At 35.7% G+C, this 16210-nt stretch overlaps 2 protein-coding genes and 1 long non-coding RNA gene across 4 annotated transcripts; 2 read left to right on the plus strand and 1 right to left on the minus strand.

Moving 5' to 3' along the window:
• LOC124434707 lies at positions 1-4864 on the plus strand. The gene is made up of 6 exons (XM_046984607.1): positions 1-232; positions 2166-2216; positions 2912-3064; positions 3341-3451; positions 4117-4281; positions 4358-4864. The coding sequence occupies exons 1-6, from the start codon at positions 145-147 to the stop codon at positions 4525-4527; spliced, it is 738 nt and encodes a 245-aa protein (XP_046840563.1). The 5' UTR covers positions 1-144; the 3' UTR covers positions 4528-4864.
• A 231-nt stretch (positions 4865-5095) lies between these two features.
• On the minus strand, positions 5096-7015 carry LOC124434723. The gene is made up of 3 exons (XR_006944869.1): positions 6811-7015; positions 5567-5720; positions 5096-5407 (listed from the first exon to the last, which is right to left on the minus strand). It is a non-coding gene; the product is annotated as an uncharacterized LOC124434723 (long non-coding RNA).
• A 4147-nt stretch (positions 7016-11162) lies between these two features.
• LOC124434709 lies at positions 11163-15060 on the plus strand. 2 transcript variants are annotated; one of them, XM_046984611.1, is made up of 4 exons: positions 11163-11359; positions 13248-13355; positions 13953-14192; positions 14307-15060. In XM_046984611.1, exons 1-4 carry the CDS (start codon positions 11287-11289, stop codon positions 14453-14455), a joined length of 570 nt encoding a protein of 189 aa, XP_046840567.1. In that variant the 5' UTR covers positions 11163-11286; the 3' UTR covers positions 14456-15060. The 2 variants fall into 2 exon arrangements, with proteins under 2 accessions (XP_046840567.1, XP_046840566.1); XM_046984610.1 differs by having other exon boundaries at positions 11168-11359; positions 13245-13355.
• The last annotated feature ends 1150 nt before the right edge of the window (positions 15061-16210 follow it).

A 16210-nucleotide genomic window follows, 5' to 3' on the forward strand; every position in this document is an offset into this window, starting at 1 on the left:
CGCGATATTGACCGAACGATAGGCAGTTTTCGCAAGGTCGCTTCGAGAGAACAACGTAACAACTGAGCAAGTTCATTGTCGCCGCCAGTTCAAGTCGCATCATAGTACTGTCGAGTTTTTAGAGCACAACAAAGATACCAGAAGATGTATGTCAAAAGCCTGTCTCTATACGTGTTTTGCGTGATTGTTATCATTGCAAATATAGGTGAAGGGAAGAGATACCATAGCCGAGGTAGGTTCGAAATTCAATATTACAGGGTTGAGGCAACATTTAAAGCGCATGAGCAACTTCGTTGTCGCTTTCCGCTCATTACAAGTTTTAGCAGTTCCTGCCAATGTTTTTTTTGCAGTAATCAACTTATAATTCGCGTAATTTCCAAAGTGCACGTGGTTTAAACGTTAAATGAGGAGTTAGAGAACATTGTGCTCCAAATGCGCTGCAAGGCCACCTTTTCACAGTTGAATTTGAAGATCTAGATTCAGTAAGATTTTGCTGTATTCATGACAGACAAGTAAATCATGCGCATTCGTAAGCATCAAATTCACAATAAAATTTCGATTCCGCGCTTCTAAGCAGACGATGTAGCTTCGAGGAAAATCGATAATAATTGCAGTCGTTAAGCGAGGATAACACGGTGATGAAACAGGCAAATGTATCTAATACGCAATACGGCAATACAGATTAACATCTTTAATAAGTTAAAAGTCTCATTAGCACTTCTACGTTTGTCACGGAAGACCTAGACTTCAGGAAATACACGGAAAACGTAGCGTTTTGATAGAATCGATGCGTCGCATGCTATAAAGCAATCATTTGTTTCTTAAACCTTGCGTTCGTTTTCAAACGATGTCAAAAAATATCGGTGTTATACATGGATTGCGTTGCGATTAGATAATCGAACATAACCCTAATATGCCTACGCAAGTCAGGACGTTGAAAGACATTAATTAATTTAACGTTGCTAACCTTCATGCATAATAGGACCACTTGTCAAGAATATAAATCAATGTTTTCGCACGTAGTCGTCTCTCCATTAAAGCTTTTGTGCCAAACGATATTTAAAATAGCGATAACCAAACATAGTCATAAGTACTTCTCGACATCGGAGAGTGTTATTTGAAAATCTAAAAAAAAGGCAACGCGTAAGAAGAGAAGGTCTTTCATCATTGTTGCAATCTTTTGTCAACTGGTAATTGAGTTATGAGCATGCAATTATGGTTTTTTTCTAGAACTTGACGTTTTGATTGAATTTCTTCCTATCATAAAACTCGTATATTTGGGCATTATACGTTGAAAACGATTTTCGAATGGTGGAACACATTATTTCGTAAAACTTTTTTTACACGAAATAGCCAAAAGTCAAATAGGTAATAAGTAGATATTTTAAGCTCATAAAGACAGCAAACGGAACTTCATCAACCTGTTATCTCATCACGACTTTTGTCACAGCTGTTTGTCATAGAAATGATAATTAGTGAGTTGCTTTTACCCCTCACGTATTAATGACGCATATTTTGTGATGAACAGATGAAGTTATTCATAATCTCAAGAAATGTAGGCTTTTCTTCACTTCAAAGCAAAACAATTAATGTAAATAGAGGTTTGGCTGAAGATTATAATTCTTATTGCAAACATCGTATTGTGCGGCAGATATGTAATCCTGAAATAGTATAGGATCGTCCTTCGTCAACAAATACTTGACTCCTCGAGGTCAAATAAACAAAAATCGACCTAGTGGCGACTTAACATTGTTTGCACAAAGTGTAAAGTGTCTCAGCGTTGTTTACAATAGACGATTCAAAATATTTGGATATTAAAAAGGCGTTGTCTGCACTGCATGTATTGACGCGTATCATTTTGAGCATTTACGATCCTCTAACACAAGCACAGTTCCATTCCGAACAACTCATTAACGGCACACTTATCGTGCAAAAAACGAAGACAAGAGTGCTTAAGCCTATTATATCGTAAGGTTTTAATGTTGCTGTAATTCTATCGACATTATGAAGGTCTACCGTTCGCACTGAAATAGTTGTAATTATTGTAAATGTTGAACTAGATCCAACCATCAGCTGGAGAGTAGTGTGGTCACGCAGCTCAATATGAAGTTCCCACGACTGATTCGTGAACGTCTTCGTAAACTGTGTAAATTTCATCTTTTTAGGTTATGGTCGAACTGGTCAGTACGTGACTAACACCGAACTATCACGCAACGGTAAGGACGAGCGTTTTTCTAACTGAGCTGATGATCATTATAACGCTATAAACGTATGCATTCGAGCATGCAAAATAGGGCTGCATTAAGCTTCAATCGGATTCTTTGTAATTGAGAGAGATTGGATGCTGTGAGAGAATGGCTCCAATTCCAAAGTACTTTTACTTCAATAGGAGCTAAATTTAAGATAAAGACACTTAGAAAACGCGCCTAGATTCTTAAAATGATTTTCATCATAATCAAATCGGATATACACCCGTATTCTGAAACCCATCTCACAATCACACTCACTGGGTTCAACACAAAAATCACGCTCCTATCAATCAATGGCAAAATTAACATAACGTGCGTCAGTGTAGGTAGCGATGAATGAAGAACTGAGAACGAGAACAGTCCTCGTTCAAACGAAAAGTACGCCATGGCGAGATTTTTGCTAAAATATTTCAAAGCAATCTTCTGGGTGAAAATATCATATTCAAATAGTTAGGAGATGGTTGTGAAGAGCAGCTCAATGAGTGTTAGCGACCTAGGTAGACAAAGTTCTTGAACCAGAAAATAAGTCAATTAAATGTCTCATATTGATTGAACAACCACTTACGAAGAATTTTTCACACATAACTCATCCTTAATCATTCGAGCTTCCAAAAAGTCTCCGAACTATGAATAACAAAAACTTGTTACCATTATTTTTAAAGACTGTCGAGATATGGTGAGCGTTGACTACTGCAAAAAAGTAAAAGAAATGAAATATTGTGGTTTGCCTTTGTACTCGTCAAGATGCCGTTTGACTTGTGGGATTTGTACAACTAAACGCGAAACAGTAACAAAAGCCAACAGCGTTGATAAAGGTAAGAGTTCTGAATACGATTATCATCTCAAAATAATGAAATCACAATGATGTTTGTTTAATTTGCGAGGCTTTTTGCAAAAACGAATACCTTGAAAAAATACTGACACATGCATATCACAATATTAGGGAAACGTCGTGCTCCCTTACCTCGCACAGCCTTGTAGACCTGAACGAAGGCAGTGTAGTAATAAGAAATACTTAGAGAAAGAATATATGGAGAAGTACAAACAACCATACTCGCTTTTATTTAGTTCATGTTGTTTTGTATGTTTAGTTTGCAGAGATGTAGGTGGCAAGAACTTCTGTAAAAAGACATGTCGCAGACGACCTTATGTCGCATTTGCAAAGACTTTCTGCAAAAGAAGTTGTAATTTCTGCAAACCAGGTGTGTTTAATTGTTTCAATAGAATGTAAAATTTTGCCAGTGAAACGAGTTAAGTCTCCGTTCGTTTATACACCATCCAGAAACACACTATAGCAACGTGTGTGTGCGTGTATAGGTGGTGATGAATGAAGAAGAAAGAACGAGAACAGTTCTCATTCCATCTAAAAATACATTACGATAACGTGTAGATATAGTGATGAATGAAGAAAAGAACGAGAACAGTTCTTATTCCATCTAAAAATACACTATGATAACGTATGTCAGTGTAGATAGTGATGAATGAAGAAAAGAGAACGAGAACAGTTCTCATTCCATCTAAAAATACACGATGATAACGTATGTCAGTGTAGACAGTGATGAATGAAGAAGAGAGAACGAGAACAGTTCTCATTCCATCTAAAAATACACTATGATAACGTATGCCAGTGTAGATAGTGATGAATGAAGAAGAGAGAACGAGAACAGTTCTCACGCCAACTAAAAATACACTATGATAACGTATGTCAGTGTGATAGTCTTAAAACCACCTATGATTGTGTCTGTTAGTGCATCAGAAAAAGATCACTTTTCACACTTTACAAATAATAAACTTAGATAACGTGTATCAGTGTAGAAGTAGATAGCCTTAAAGACCAACAACTAATTGTTTCTCATTGTTCGTTTAGAGTCAAAATGCAAGGACGAGAAAATATGTGAAAGATTGACAACCTTTTACAAAATCGATAAATGCTCAACTTTGCCTCGTCGACTTAGGAAACGAGCAATGAGAAGGTGCCCAAAACTTTGCGGTGTTTGCTTGCCTCCAGTACAAGAAACATCCGATTCCCAAGGTAAACATAGAGTTCAGAAGTTGCAGCCACTACGAGCCTCATATCTACATCTGACATCACTATTTTCGTTTTATAGCTTCACAAGCATTACGTACAGCGGTCGACATCATCGAAACACCAGCGCAACGCGGAAACACAATTCACAATAATCGCAGACAACCTCATCCACAGATACAAAGCGTTGGATCAAACCAAACGCCACGTCGTGGAGTATTTTACATGTATACGGACTATTTATCGCTTTAACGCGTTCGAAGATACTCAAATAACAAGACTGGTTACTTGGTGAAAGGAGCAGTTGGCAGCAAAAATTGACGGAAGTAACTCAAGGAATGTGCAAAACACGATGAAGGAAGCACCAGAGTAGATTGACTAGCATTTATCAAAATGTAGAGTGCGACGAAGTCGTACAACAATACCATTATACACAAGTGTAAATAGACTTTTTATAATTATGTAGCTTTGTCAAACAAATGCGAATCACCGATAGACACAGAAATACAGACATTTAAAACAGATTCAAATTCACTTGTGCTTGTAAATAGCGATGGATTGAAGAAGAAAAACACACATGTAACTAATATACCTTGTGTTTTGTTTCCCTTTTAGTTAAGTATGATTAACTCTAGGCCTACAAAATTAATACAATGTTGACCAAGATATTTCCTCTATTTAGACCTGCCCTTTCTTATAACCCCCCTACCTTGACGGAAAACACCACCATTAACCCCCCCATACATAGTAAATGAAAAATCACCTGGAAGTCAATGTCAAGATGAAGTCATAACACAGTACAAATGCTAACTATGCTTTGTCCATTGACATAGGAATTTATTCGTTTGAAAGTCCCGTATACGTAAAAATCAAAATAGTCACTTCTTTTGAGTCAAAATTTCAAACAAAAAATCCTAGCCATGTTTTTCTTTTTCCAAAATGCATTTATGCGCATACTGGATCGGGTATTACATATTAAAATTATTATCAAAACATGTGTTGTGTAAATTAGTGTGAGCTAGAAATTTGGCGTGAAAATTTTTTAGCCCCCAGCGGCCCAGCCTTTTTTCGCCCCTTCCTTTGTAATAATCCTCGACATGTGTGGTAGCATAATGAAAAATCTTCCAGTTGTCTAAATAGAGAAAAATACTGTACGTATGCCAACCATACAGTTGTTGCATACATGCTAACTATATATCGTAACAATACATGTCAACTACACATGTGAACTAAACGATTTCTTAAACTTCAAGAGCTGTATAATTCTATGTACTAGGATTAGCAAACTTACATCTTTTTCTTACTTGAGAGGTAGAACTTCATGCTGGAGTAATGTTAAGTGGATTCATAGGAGTTGAATGAAGATGACAGGTGGACATAATAAAACATTCACGCTGATGTACATTTCTCACATTTTTGTGTCGAAGTCATCACCGATGAAGACACTAGAAGGGGAAATAATAATTGGTATTTGAAAAAAAAAACTCTGTAAAAATGCCAGTCGAAGATACCAGACAGCAGACTTGATTACATAAGAATTAAAACTTCAGAATTTTAATTAGATAACACCAGAAGACACAACACTTGAGCATATATGTTTTCAATTTACAGAATCGGACCACACCAGACAGAGACATCACACTTGAGTATATCTTTACTGAAGCTATAACGTCAGAACACACCAGATAGAGACATCACACTCGAGTATATTTGTAGTTAAGTTATAACGTCAGAATACACCAGACAGAGACATCAAACTCGATTATATCTTTACTAAAGCTATAACATCAGAATACACCAGACAGAGACATCAAACTCGAGTACATCTTTACTAAAGCTATAACGTCAGAATACACCAGACAGAGACATCAAACTCGATTATAACTTTACTAAAGCTATAACATCAGAATACACCAGACAGAGACATCAAACTCGAGTGTATCTTTACTAAAGCTATAACGTCAGAATACACCAGACAGAGACATCAAATTCGAGTATATCTGTAGTTAAGTTACAACGTCATAATACACCAGACAGAGACATCAAACTCGAGTATATCTTTACTAAAGCTATAACGTCAGAACACACCAGACAGAGACATCAAATTCGAGTATATCTGTAGTTAAGTTATAACGTCAGAACACACCAGACAAAGTCATCAAACTCGAGTATATCTTCACTAAAGCTATAACGACAGAACACACCAGACAAACACACCACACTCGAGTACATCTTTACTAAAGCTATAACGTCAGAGCACACCAGACGAACACGCCACACTCGGGTATGTGTGTACTCAATTTTTTAACATCAGACCATATCAGACAAAGACACCAGACTCAAGCAGGCGCGTACCCAATTTTCGTCATCATACCACATCAGATAAAGACACCACAATTGACTATGTTTGTACTAAAGTTTTAACTTCATAACACATACGATGAAAAAATGAAAACATCACACTCGAGTATGTGTGTATTCAATTTTCAGCATCAGACCACATAAGACAAAAACACCACACTCGAGTATGTGTACCTAGTTTTCAGTATCCGATCACACCAGATAAAGACACCACACTGGAGTATATGTGTGTACACAATTTTCAGTATAAGATCACACCAGATAAAGACACCACACTGGAGTATATATGTGTACTCAATTTTCAGTATAAGATCACGCCAGATAAAGACACCACACTGGAGTATATGTGTGTACACAATTTTCAGTATAAGATACAGATAAAAACACCATATTCGAAACTACCGACTAGTACTCAAGTTTTAACAATAAATAAATCACAGCAGAAAAGAAACAAAATCAAAGCATGTTAGAACTCAAATTTCAACATCAATTCACAGAATAACTATAACACCAATTCAGTCATCATCAAGAAGCTAGATTTAACTTTGTCTATGGATGGAAAAGCACTAGATATCTCTGCACTAACTCCAAATAAAAAAAATGACAAGAATGAGTGCCCACATGACCGTTTATAAACGTCCTTGACCCACTAATCCCTTTTTTTCCTGGATGTGTTAGCCAAGAAGGACTTAATTATGTGATCTACATAAGGATCACTCAAAATTCTTTTATCACTGCACGCAAAATATAGACAAAATGGAATCTGCAAACTGACATACACGAGATAAATAAGATGCAATAAGCCCGCAAGAATTTCAAAATTGATGGTTGAATTCAAATTCCATTCGTACATTCGTGAAGTTAATTTACGCTAGATTCGGAAATCGTCTCATTTCTACATACGCAGCAACACAACGTTTACATAACTGGTAGACCTTCTATGACTCATGACGTCTTTGTTAGGTGATGAAATAGTGCGAGTAAAGACGTTTCACAGATGGAATAAAATACAAAAACATAAAGTTTTTGGATCCCGAAGCGAACTCCGCGTCAATTGCATTGCACAAGTAAATGAAATAATTCTAGAGAAAAACAAACTTTGGTAGTTTCCCATCGCCCCACTCTCGTGACGTCAACATACAGATTTTTATATTCACATGCTAAATAAAGTTTTTACATCACCGTCTTTTTTATTGACTTAGTAAAAGTATAAACATTACTGATCAAAACATGCTTACGCCTAAATGAAAACACTCTGGATTTAACAATGATGCATTGACATGGTTCAAATCTTGTTGATTTTCCGTATGTTGTTTTAAAAACCGTAACGTTTCTCACATATTCTATGGTCTGTTTCCCTCTTGATCAATGACGGTTCTACCCAGAGTGTTAGCTGCAGGAACAAATATCATAAGTTCCCATGGAAACAAATGAGACAAATTCAGAGTAAGAGTATACAATTTTCTCTCTCCAGTGTCTGAGAGGTTGAAACTTACATTTGGTCCCGAACTTGTTATGCAATCTAAACGCTCATTAATAATGAATTCTGAACTTAGAAAAATATGAATGACTGGAGTGATCTCGCTAAAACTCAAGTCATAACTATTGGAGACGATAGCAACATTAGTTTATTGTTAAAAACGAACGCTACCGTTAATAGTATTTCAATTGAAAAAGTTCCAAGATAAAAATCTTCAGTTTTCACAATTGTTATGTTGATAATATTTCGAAAATACTGCAGTTAGCGCTCTAAAACAATAAGAAGCTGCATATACTGGTTAAGATACATTAGGTAAAGTGTATAATGCAACAAGTAAGCAATATTTTTTCTTCGTGCGCTACAGCATGGGAATAGTATCAGTGGCAAATCGACTAATAAACTACAGAAACTACGAAATTGGGTTGAATGGAAAATAACATGCTCTTAATTCTAACACTATACTTTAAATTTTCGCTCTTGAAGAGCTTGGATTGGATGAAATAATGTAATTGCTACTTGTAAAATACAAAGCGCTATTTGTATTTACAAGACCCTGTGATGCACAAGATTTTTGTAATTATAAAGTCAGTCATGACAAGTGCTCCTTATGTTATAGTGGAGCTTTATTATCGAACATTAACCTAAACCTCTTGGTTTGCCTAAGCTTCTTAGATAAGGATTATCGTCACTCCTTTTATCGTCAAAACTTTTTTAATACTTATAGCTATTAATTTCCCAATCGCAGCATGCTACAACTAGTTTTATTCTTGTGAGTTGGTATACTCATATTTTTCACTGAGTCGACTTTGTTTGTGTGTCATTTAAGCCATATAATGAATGCTTGGCCGTGTTTCTAAATAAGGATGGTGTAAATGATTTCCCTTTATATGTACCTATCTTTGAATTTGTGTATCCGTGCGCCCACGATTGAAGTTATAGCAAATATAAAACCAATCAAGGTTATCAGTTAAACAAAGCGATAACCATTGCCGGGAAAAATGCAAGAAAAAATAGTCAAACGCTGTTTTTCGATTCTCCGACAGACCGAGTCCCAACTTCCCACATCGACGAATGCTCTTAACATGAAAAAAATGTTGGCTTCTTGATAACATCTATTGAACACGGCCAAAATTCATCGCCAAAATTCTTTGAATAATATTCTTGACAGAAATTTTTTCGCAGCGTGAATGAAAAAAAGGGTTGATTAAAACAGACATATAGCCAATCATAACATCAGCTTTTTTACTAAGTATGTTAATGAAATCATTGAATAATTATCGAGGGAGTTAAACTGGACAATAAAGGAAAGATTACGAAAAGATAACCATAAAACAGACTATTGTGTTTTTATAAACAACTGCACGCGAAATTATTAGGTATTTTTAGCTCATTTCCCTGTGCATTAGTGTCATCCCAAAAAAATGCCATCACGTTCATTGTAAAATCTACCACCAGAAACGACCATCGCATAGCAGAAAACGGCAAATGATTATCATGCATCATGTGTTGAAAATACTCAAACTACGGGCCACCCTATCTCCCAGCCACATAAAAGAAAATGTAATTATTACGGTGAAGATCATTTTGAGCGCTGCCTTTCAAATTGCGTGAGATGAAATCAATCATTCCCAATCTTTGAGCAATGCTGTTCTAGTACATGAAAATTCTTGTGTCAAAAATTAGTCTAGTAATTAAGATAAAAAATAGTTTAATACCATCCGCCCAATCACACGGAAGGCGAAAGTGTTCATGATTAGCCAAAAAGCCGCTATTAAGCAAAAGGAATTTGGCAAATGGATCGCTGTATCATCACATCCATCTATACATAAACAAACACTGCGTGATCAAGGAGTTACATACACGTAATCCTTACATAAGAATAAATTAAAAGATCAGTAGATATGAGGAAGACAGATGAGTTGGAGTATAACGCGATCTTGAACAATAAAATGATTGTTAAAATTATTCTCTACACCACAAAAAAAACGGAGATGAGATGTGAAGTCTGTAACTTGATACAGTTCGAAGCAATCCGCGAATTCTTGTAAATATACGAAAGCAAAAATAAAGTAAAATTTCAAATTCAGTTAAACTTGTATCAAGTGATATTTCGCCAATTGGAATTTTCTCTTCCTGCAAATCAATTTTTGAGAGAAAAGTTTCCAAATACCTTGAGATGTGCTTATGATAAAAATCCATTTTCCAAGCAATTATAGCATGTGCTGAATTCTACCAGACAACCATCATTCTTCATGCTACAGTTTGAATGTAGTACTATATACTTCTATTTTAATGCATCTTTTGGATAACGAATGTTAAATTTGAATATAAGTCAAGGTCCGTTTAAAACTGTCGAATTCTTTATTTGTTGAATGAATGATTTAAACGCAGAAAATAAGGAGTGTAAATTGTCATTATCTCTTGTTTCCTGATGCATTTGGCACACGAAGTCTGGAATTGCTTTATAATATAAGAAATAATAACCAGCAAATTAATGATGTTAGAGGCACATCAATGAGTACACAGACTTCACAAATCCTTAGCGGCATCATCACAGCGACAAATGCATAAAAGAAACACACTAAGATTACGAAATGTCTTTTTAAGGAAGTCTCCAAAAGCAAAGGAGAAGGATATTTTCATAAGGGGGAGTTAATAAAGACATATCGTCATCTTCTAACTATTTGGCAAGTTCCTCATCCCTTCCTCGCCAATGCTAAGACACAAGTGGTCTGGGAAGTCTTACATTGAGATAACATTGAGGTAAGGGCCATATTAAGAACACATTATTCACGACAGCATGGAGCACTTTCTTTTAAAAATTGCAATTTTCACGTACTTTAGCCATTTAGGGAGAGGTAGCAACGACTTCAATGGACTATCAAAATAACTTATCAAAAACATTGTCAAAATTGCCTAACTTTAGTAAATTCAAAATAGCTCCCTGAGCATCTGGGAACGCAATATAAGATTACGACTGATGATTGATGACATTAATACTTGACAGGCTTATTAGATTTTTTCGCACCTCGCACCGTATAAAAGCGCGACGCATTTGAGCGTGGACAGTAGATGCAAGCGATCGTCCAAACAGAGACAACATCGAAAGAAAGAAAGCAACATAGACAAAAGACAACAAAGTTTATCTAACGAAACATCTCAGCGATAAGATGGCATTGGTAAATCTTCAACTCCTGGCAATACTCGCGTGTCTTTTTAACATCGCAGAGGCTTTCGAAAATGGTAAGTGTAATTTCTTGACAATCTGTGAGTCCTTTTATAATTGGTAAACGAGGCAATTTCCTCTGCAATTTAAAATGGCAATATCCGAAACACTTGCGACAATAACACGAAATGAAAACGGAACCTCCACATCGCCTGAACACAAATCGGACGACGGTAGCAGGGAGATATTTATTGAAAAGGTGTTGGGCATACATGAAACAGCCTATGTTTTATACGCTTCAAAAACTGATTATGGCTGCGGCTGCACATATGTACATACTGCTATAGACATTTCTCTAAACAAGCAATCGGTCGTTTTCAAAGGATAACTGTGCACAAATTTTCACATGAATCCAAGTCAAATTTTGCGAAGCGGCAACGTTTAGCAGTAAAAAAATTTGATAAGCGATAGTTTTCTCTATATAAGGAAATATTGACCTTCATTAACAAACATGATTAAGGTTTAAATCAGTAAGAGTGATCAAGTCAAAGAATTTTAAAATCGTTCTCCTTAATGACAAACATCCTAAAAAACTATTAGCCTACTTCAGGGGCATGACATAAAAAGTAAATGGCAAATGCGACTGTTCGTTTTGGGGACAAAATATTTTTATAATTTCACGATGGACAGTACGTCCGCTGTGCAACAAGATCGAAACAAGTGTGCCAAACTTATATCGTGTAGTTATTTTAAACCAGTGTATGCTGTTGAAAATTATTGCATGAAATTATTACATTTTATCATATGATCACTTTTGCTTATCACCTCTGATCATATCACTAGAAATCAAAGAGCGCTCCGATAATTTTCATCATCAATAAACAGATCCATACATATATGAATTAAGAAATATCCTATCAAATATTTTTGACTGTTTCTTCTTCCGTCAATTTCCTAACTTTGATTATTAAAGCCATTTATAAGTGAGAAAAAAAGCTATGGTTCTTAACTGCAAGTTGAAAATGAGCAAATGACATGGAGTAAACTGCGTGTGCTCATACAATGTGAATGCATGGAAAGGATGAAAAGATGAATTTGTGAGCAAACTTTCAGAATCAATTTGAAACATGCTCACCCATAAACATATTGAGAGAGTTTAATAACGTTCGGCAAAATACTTCAATACGCAAAAAATTTCCACAGGTTCATAAAAAAACTTGGTTTGAAAAAGCGTAAATGCAATGTAGCTAAAAATTAGTAAACCAGACGATCACAGCCAAGTGCACAGAACACCACGTTGGTCTCGCTTCTTTTTAATACGTACGTATGATGAAAACGTAACTTAAACACTTTTCTCGAACAAAATAATAAAATTCCATCCACGTTTGCTCTGACCTATAGTCAGCGCGCAGCTGTGATCCGGTCTTTTCATGTCAAACGCTGAGTTCTTCGCAAGCGACCAACGCACGCACAACATACACCGCCAAAAATGCAAATTAAAGTCGACATTGCATCTGACACATGTGTTGTAATTCCATTACGTAAGAAATTTAGGTAACGATTGTGTAATAAACGAAGAGATCGTCAACATAATATTTCCTCCAAAGTTTTTACAACTACGAATTCCATTCAACATTAAATAGGACAAAGCATTTTACATTGTGAGAAGATTTCTTGAGTTTCTTTTGACAGCAGTTTAAGTGAGTTAAGGCAGGGAGGAGCTGTGGAAAAGGAGGATGAAGCATCTCTTAGCATGAAACATTGCTTTTGCACACCAAATGAATTTCCTAACGTTCCGATAAAACAAACTCGGATGTTTTGTAATCTCGGATGGTAAAAGAATTATCTCTTTGCATGAAGCATTATATCTTACAAACATTATCATCTCTTCGCATGAATCAAAAAATGAAAAAGTCAGGAAAAAGCAACCGAGTATTCATTTAGTTACAACCTTCAATTCAGTAGGTTGTAAGGACAAAGTGGATGAAAAAAGATGTCGTGAAGTGAAGCTTAAACGGGGTTGCGACAGAGAAGATATGATGATCAACTGCGCAAGAACTTGTCAACTTTGTTGTAAGTGATGATTTATGTATAATTAAATATATAATTCATGAATAATTTATAATTTAGTAATTTATATTGTACGGTTGTACAGAAAGCTTTTTAAAGACTGTCGATAGAAAAATAAGATACGGAATCGAATGTATATCGTTGTACAAAGCATATATATATATATACCAGTCAGAGGTAGTTTTGTTTTGTATACGTTTCAAAGATACTAAAATGATTAACACAAGTGGGAATTCAATGAAGCCGAATTAAAGTAAATGATCAAAAATTATAGACGTCAAAGGTCTACGAGACAAAAGAAGCTGTAGAGCGTTTTTAGGAATCGTAACCGTCGATTTACAACAACATTAATCGAATTGTTTCATTTCTAACAACTCAAAATACTATGACTGCTTCCTACTTTGTGTTATGCACACCCATTGCAAGAAAAAATAAAAACTAAACCTACAATGATTTTTGCCACCAACTTTCAAACATATTTTTTTGAAGTTGTGCTGTGTCATACACCCCACTGTTAGTACAATATATATACAGCACATGTCTTAGCTACAAAGGATAAAACAGACATTGAATTAAGCTAAATGTTTTCAATTAAAACAGACAAGAAAGCACCGTCGCCACCAAAGAAACTTGATTGTGCGCAGACAACATATGGTTGTTGCTGGGACAATAAAACACCAAGACGGGGATATGAAGATGAAGGCTGTCCACCTTGCAAGGACGATAAAATATTTCAAAGCCTTTGCGTTATTTGGGAGAAGCATTGCCATAACAAGACGAACATCGTTGAACATAAAGTTGTTAGCAGCCATTGTCACCGAACGTGCAAAAAATGCACTGGTAAGTCCTTAATCTTTAACGATAGATGATGATAAAAATTCTATCCGCTATTACGAGGATTTCATTGTGTACTCAGCTTATCCTCACATATCCCCATATTTTACATTTCTCTAGATCCAAAACCTAAAGTAGTACAGAAGTTAACTGTACGAACTCTACCTCCAGCAGACGAATCGTACTTAAACTCCGACGAAGTGGCTCGTAAAGGAGCCTTTTATATATTCACTTCAGTAAGAGACCATTCAGATTATCGCACGCAATGAGGAACTGCCAAGGAAAGTGCGCTTGACGATATTCTTAGTATATGAAATAGCACAAGACTAGACATGCATAACTGAATGCAGTTATATGAACACTCGTGCCGCATTTATAAAGACCAGGTGATCTTGTATTGAGATTTTGACCAATTAATGGCCAAAAAGGAAAGCTAGAATAGAAATCCATTTTGCTGTATATGTTGACGGTTACATCTTTCGCTATATTCTTTATAAAAGTAGTGCAAGTTTTTGTCACGTTCAATTATGAAAGCTTTAACATCGACATAAATTTGGAACCGAAATAAAGTACATTTCAAAAGATATCAAAATTTTTCAATCGAGAAATGGATTTCTATTAGACGAAGAGTTCCACTCCTCTGCATTTACAGACTCACGTAGAATGCACGAGCTTCGCTATAGTAAATAGCTTAAATTATTTTGCTGAAAAACGAAGTATTTTATTTGAGATTTCAAACGTTTTTGCTCAGTCAATTATAAATGTCAATAGCAACATGTAATGTATAAAAAGTAAAAAAAACAACAACAAAAAACATTGTAAACTACGTGTATATTTGAAAGCAAATAAACAAATGAACGATTTTCTGAACTTATACGGTGTTCTTATAAACAATCTTCCTGTTATTTTTAACGACCACAGAATGTGCAATACTTCATCGGGGTCAGCTATCCAAAAAGCAATCTTTCAGGGAGTTGACTACTCAAAGAACAATTCTTAATTCAAAGGAGACAAGCCATCCTTCAAAAGGTCAACTATCCAAAGAACAATTTTTAATTCAAGGAGGATAAGGAATAATCATTCAGGAATAATCAATCATTTTATGTGGGTAATGAGCAATCTTTCCAGGGGGGGTGACTATCCAATACACAAACGGTTAGAGAAATAAAGTGGTGCGGCGAGTTTCTATTGACCTAGAGCTTATAGTATGCAATTGGACGCAAGAAGTGCCAAAAACCAGACACGTATCACATCTGATAATGTACAGCCATATAGTAGTGAGTAGGCGGTGAAGTTCAATTGCCCCATATCTATAATCAAGACACACATGGTTTAGTTCTTCCGGGACATAAAACGAGCATCACTTTTACTTTCAGTCCAGATATTCTGGCATAGTCCCTGCAAACGGTGATTTTGTTAAAAGTATGGACAACGCAATTCTTTTCTTTTTTGTACGTGAATTCTTGAACGCTTAAGTTGACCCCATACGGCACGCCTATTGTCTATCAGTATGGATAGTAACTGAACGATGATATGTGAAAGGCATTGAAAACATTTATTATCTATACTTCAATCCAGCACGATGTGGTCGATGAACCTATCGATTGGTTAGATCATGACGCAAACTTGTACATATAAAAACCATAAAAACCCAACAGGAAGTTGCGAAGAAGTCGATGTACCTATCGGTAGAAAAGATCATGAAGCGAAACACACTTTATATGTTTAACCCAGCATAAAGATGTGGATAAACTTCTCTTATCGTTTGGAAAGATAATGAATGTGATCGAACACACTTTATCCACTAATACCCAACTTTATCCCCTAATACCTAAGACAATTATGCAAGTGGATAAACATTTTATATGAAAGACTTATATCAGTGTAAACAAACTTTTGATAAACGTGTGATGAAATTTGACGAAAAAAACCCTTGCGTTCTCTCTACCGGAAAGGTTCGATCGCTTGCCTAAACCCAATTCTAATGCCTTGGGTAGCTTACTTAGGCGGTTACGCTTTGGAAT

The sequence above is a fragment of the Xenia sp. Carnegie-2017 genome, unplaced genomic scaffold, assembly GCF_021976095.1.
Source record: "Xenia sp. Carnegie-2017 unplaced genomic scaffold, XeniaSp_v1 HiC_scaffold_14, whole genome shotgun sequence".
Lineage (NCBI taxonomy): Eukaryota > Metazoa > Cnidaria > Anthozoa > Malacalcyonacea > Xeniidae > Xenia > Xenia sp. Carnegie-2017.